The sequence below is a fragment of the Salvelinus alpinus genome, chromosome 13 (assembly GCF_045679555.1).
Source record: "Salvelinus alpinus chromosome 13, SLU_Salpinus.1, whole genome shotgun sequence".
Lineage (NCBI taxonomy): Eukaryota > Metazoa > Chordata > Actinopteri > Salmoniformes > Salmonidae > Salvelinus > Salvelinus alpinus.
Window position 1 is genome coordinate 40,844,926 of NC_092098.1, and position 4,690 is coordinate 40,849,615.

At 40.9% G+C, this 4,690-nt stretch overlaps 1 protein-coding gene across 1 annotated transcript; it reads right to left on the reverse strand.

The window, feature by feature from the left end:
* Positions 1–558: 558 nt before the first annotated feature.
* Positions 559–3,646, reverse strand: smtlb (somatolactin beta). The gene is made up of 5 exons (XM_071337299.1): positions 3,599–3,646; positions 3,096–3,274; positions 2,269–2,382; positions 1,907–2,086; positions 559–1,697 (listed from the first exon to the last, which is right to left on the reverse strand). Exons 1-5 carry the CDS (start codon positions 3,612–3,614, stop codon positions 1,497–1,499), a joined length of 690 nt encoding a protein of 229 aa, XP_071193400.1. The 5' UTR covers positions 3,615–3,646; the 3' UTR covers positions 559–1,496.
* Positions 3,647–4,690: the final 1,044 nt, after the last annotated feature.

Below are 4,690 nucleotides of genomic sequence, written 5' to 3' on the forward strand. Positions count from 1 at the left end.
CACACCTGTAGTATAAACCAGCCTTTTGTCTTGAAATCTTTGGTTGTTTAGTACATGGCCCTCACATGTGAATCCTTAAAGAGATGGGTGGGGCTAAAGCTTAAGAGGGTGTGAATGATGCTGAATGGGTGTTGACAAAGAAGAGCTCTCCAGTAAATGTACCAAAAAATTCAAGGGCCATTTTCTCAAAAGAGATTTTACAAGTTTATCAACTTTCAAAGCAGAATTACTTTCCCATTGTACCTCAACTGTAGTGTATGATATACCATTTTCTAGCTCTGAGTCTCTACTTTTATCCAATGTAAGAAACATAATTTCAAATTTTGCTACGTAAGACCGAATCTAGCCAGTTGGTCACAAATGGGAAAGTTTGTGACTGCTGGTATAGCCTATTACTGGCAACTTCAGAAGCGTAAGGGCAGAATCTGCGAAGGCCAGCAGCAGTGGGAGAAGGAGTGTAGGAAACTTTTTTTTAAAATTCTGGCTAGGCTATCTTGATTTCTGGCTCCCTCTTGAGTCATTTGTGTGTCTTAATTTAATCAAACAGCATCAGTCAAGTTCAGGACACATAGTTGATTTTATTAAAACACATAGGGTGTGTCTATATACGGAAAAATACACTTTTTAAAATGTAGACCCATCGATTGGTCCAAAGAAAAGACTACTCTTGGTGGACTAATCTTTTTGTTATTGTTGGGGACAGCCCTAGTAGAAATGCAGGAAATAAGCTTTTGATGCCCCCCAAAAAAATCTGAGGGAAGACCCCCTGACAATTTATGTCCCCCCCCACTTCTAAAACCAAAGTTGTGTCCCTGTCAATATTATTCTATTCTAACATGAGGAGGATTGCGATGAGTCATACCTCCCCCTCTGTACAAAGATGTCGGTCTGCTGTTCTTATATTTGCTGTTCTAATCTCTTCTCTCTTGCCTTCTTAAAAAGGCAACACGAGCTCCCATTCCTGGTGCTTTTTTTTTTTTTTACATGGAGACATATTGTAGACATATCTTCTGCAGCTCCTATGCTGAATGCTATGTCAACATATTGTGTATAAAATACTAAATGCTATGTTAGCATAGATTGTATAAGCACATGTTAGAATTGCTAAAAGTAAAAATTTGAAATAGACATGTATTCACATACCATTTCATTTTACCCCTACCTAACTATATAGCTACCATTACAGGTATTCAAGCAAGCTTGATAGGACAGCAAGAACATACATGGCATATTTAACTTTAGCATGTTGATAGGTACTACAGAAAGCAGCTGAAGTTGTTGGAGGAAGAGTGGAATAATGCTTGTATTCATTTCAGGTAGTCGGTTGAAAGGACAGATTGTATCTACTGGAGGCTCCGAGGAGAAGTTCCCCCTGGGTACAGATCTAGGATCTCCTCCCCCAATCCTAACCTTAGCCATTAGTGGGGAAATTCAAAACTGACCCGAGGTCAGCATCTAGGAGCAACTTCACGGTACTCCATACTGGAGGGTCTCTGCTATAAAAGAGAGCAGCCCAGGCCACCTTTCCGCCGGCACTTGAGCAGCTTGAGGAAGGTCTCCATCTTATGGGTGTCTTTTTTGAAGCAGGCCAGTAAGGTATAGTCCCTGAGCACCGATTCTAACATGTCAAAATTCACAGGGTAGTCTGCCAGGCTCTTGTTGTTCTCCTCCAGCATCACAGCACCCTCACCCAACATCTGCAAGAAAAGATAAAGAACGTTCATTAGCTTTAATAAAACAAACCAAAACAGCTATATTTGGAGAGAGAGAAAATACTGTACTGTACTGCTGTATTTTGTCAAAAATACTTCCAAAAGTGTTTGAGACACTATATGTTAGGATATCTCATGAAAGCAGTGTATTGTATGCACATCTGTTTGCAACAGTGATATGACCTATGACTCGCCTTTTGGATGAGGATGGTCACTCCTTGCGCCAGGTTCATCAGCTTGTCTGATATCCACTTGGTTTTGTTGATCAGTGCCATGGGGGCATTGTCATAGCGATCCAACGAAGTCTGCAGCTTGACCAGGGGATCAATCCAGAACTTGATTAGGAACAGAATGGAGTGCAAAAGCCACTTGTCCTGAAACAAGAGAGGACCAAATAGAGAAACAATGGCATCAAGCTCTTTCAGGCAACACAAAAACCCATCATATGCAGAGGATATTATGAGCAATAGGCATTGATTTTTTTTTATTTTGAAGTAAAAACAGCTAGCAATATAAACACAGCCTTTGCCTCTCTGTCAGTTCCATGCCTGCTTACAGAGTTTTCTTGGACCTCACTTCTGGAAGTGGGGATGGATAAGGTGCTGGTGGTGCACGTGTTCCCTGTTTGAGTCAACGGAATTCGAACATGGAAGGGAATAAACATCTCCTCCTACACGGAGCCAGAGAGGGAGAAATGGAACAAAGTAAGAAGAAAACACTAACAGAGACTGGCGCATAGCAAGACCCTTCCAGCATAAGCCATCTGTTGACAAGAAACGCATTTGTGTTCTGATCTGTTTTCATCTAGGGAGTTCACAAACCTCACTTCCCTACCGCACAAACCATACTGAGCTTTCCAAACAGGACGTTTTAAAGGATATTTTAACAGCAACAACATATGTTAGTCTTTTTTTTACAAGTGCACACACTTCATATCATTCTACACCGGATAAAACAGTTTTTCAAGTTCTCACTGGTAATAGTAATAGTAATAGGTTTATACATCTAGCACTTCTCGTAAAATACTACAGTTATGAACATTCAAGTTTGAATAAAGTTATGAAGACATTTGGCATGAGCTCCGTCTCTGCATGCTCGATCCATATACAAAGGAGTGATCCAATCGATCAAAATCAAGAGAAGGTTTGAATGAAAGAAGACAGACCACGACAGATGTGAAATGACTTGATCATCTGTTTACAATACATTTTAAATGTATTTAGAAACAAAAAATGCACTCCAAACTAGCTTTTCATGTGTTTTTGAAAGCAAAGGTAGAATACATTTTTTACGTGTTACAATTAAATTTGTGCTACAATAAAAAACCTAATTATTGTATGTCCAACCCATGTTTAACATACATTTCTGGTAGGGTGTACTCACAAACAAGGTGAGAGACTCCTCTGAGACCAGGTAGATGAGCTCAGCGTGTTGGATGGCCCGGTCCAGGAGTTTCTCCAGGGAGATGGTGCAGTGAGTGCTACCAGGATCCTGACACTCCGCCATAGACCCCGTAGTGCCTTGGAAGGGCCAGAGTAGTAGCAACACACAGCCATGCAGAGCTGGGGAGCACACGGCAGACAAAAGGTACACAAACACAGGTCATGGTTAGCATACAGGATGTTCTCTTTTTTAACAAATGTTTTCTCATTCTCAAGGACTACAAGGTGACACATCTATAAACTCTCCAGCGGTGTCTGTGTTTTGATGTTGTGGCTAGGGTTAACAGACAACAACACTTTAAAGCGCAGGTGAGTCATATTTTTGGGCTAATTTAGCAGAGAGTCATTCAAAGTACTTCAGGAGGATGTGCAATCACATTTGTGTGATTCGGAGGTCACTTTGGGTTTGTTGTCATTTCTGTAGCATTTCAGAGGATAGACTACCTTTGTTGTTGTTCATTTTGCTGGTGTTGAGGTGAAAACTACACTCTGGATAACCTACCTTGTTTTGACTGAAGGTTTCAATGGTCTTCTTATACTATTCAGGTGTTATGAATGGCCATGAGGGGTCGTGTGGTTCCAACGTAAGAGGGGCCGAGTTGATCTTTAAAGACCATTTCCCTTTCTTGTTTTTATGCATCGTCTTCTCCTGGAAGGAAAAAGAGAACCATGAATACCAATTTTACTGAGCAGGAATAAATAAATGAGGAAGAAAGATTCTTGCTTTAATGTATGGTTTGTGGGTGGAAAAAACACTTTGAATGGAATAAACATGAACCAGTTCTCCACCATGAGATAAAATACGATACTTTATTAGTCCATCAGAGATGTGTATTCTGATTTTATCCAATCCCCCACCCTGATACACACACACACACACACACACACACACACACACACACACACACACACACACACACACACACACACACACACACACACACACACACACACTGGCCATCAGATGGACAAGTGTGGTTCACAGGTGATGCTAAGCTGTCCCCAGCTAGCACATTTGGTTCCTTGGAAGTTGTGGGAAAGTACATCTTTAGTTTTCCATTGGTTCTGGGAACAAAGCCATACGTTCTGAGAACAGAAATGAAAAATCTGTCTGTTCTGGGAATGTTTATTTTTAGGTTGTAGGGTAGTTCTGAGAACGTTTTACTTTGGTTCCTTGAAAGTTTTACTGGGAGGTTTTATTAACACTCTGAGAATGTAAACTATAGGTTATTTTGAGGTTTTTGAATAACTTCTTTAACTTTCACTGAATGTTTTTGGAGGGGTATTTTCTTTCTTCTGTTGCAAAAGCAGTAGCTACAGTGGTTCCTCCTTTAAAAGTTGTGTTAGACTGCGGCAGCACGCATGGTGTGCGCATTCTGTGGCACGTCATTTAATTGTCAGCCTTTTTTTCTGTTACTGCAAGTTAGTGCTAGTGTGACCACCAGAGGGCATCTTTTAGAAGCATTTGATATTCTTCCATATTGGCATTACCAGAGATGGGGAGGGCATGCGGGAGACCGGGTTCAATTCCCCAAC

Bases quoted from the DNA above. Each gene is read 5' to 3' on its own strand.
- smtlb (XM_071337299.1), bottom strand. The intron at 2,383-3,095 runs GTGAGTACACCC...GGCTCCGTGTAG, and splicing joins AGGAGTCTCTCACCTTGTTT to GAGGAGATGTTTATTCCCTT. The intron at 1,698-1,906 runs GCGAGTCATAGG...CTTTTCTTGCAG, and splicing joins TGACCATCCTCATCCAAAAG to ATGTTGGGTGAGGGTGCTGT.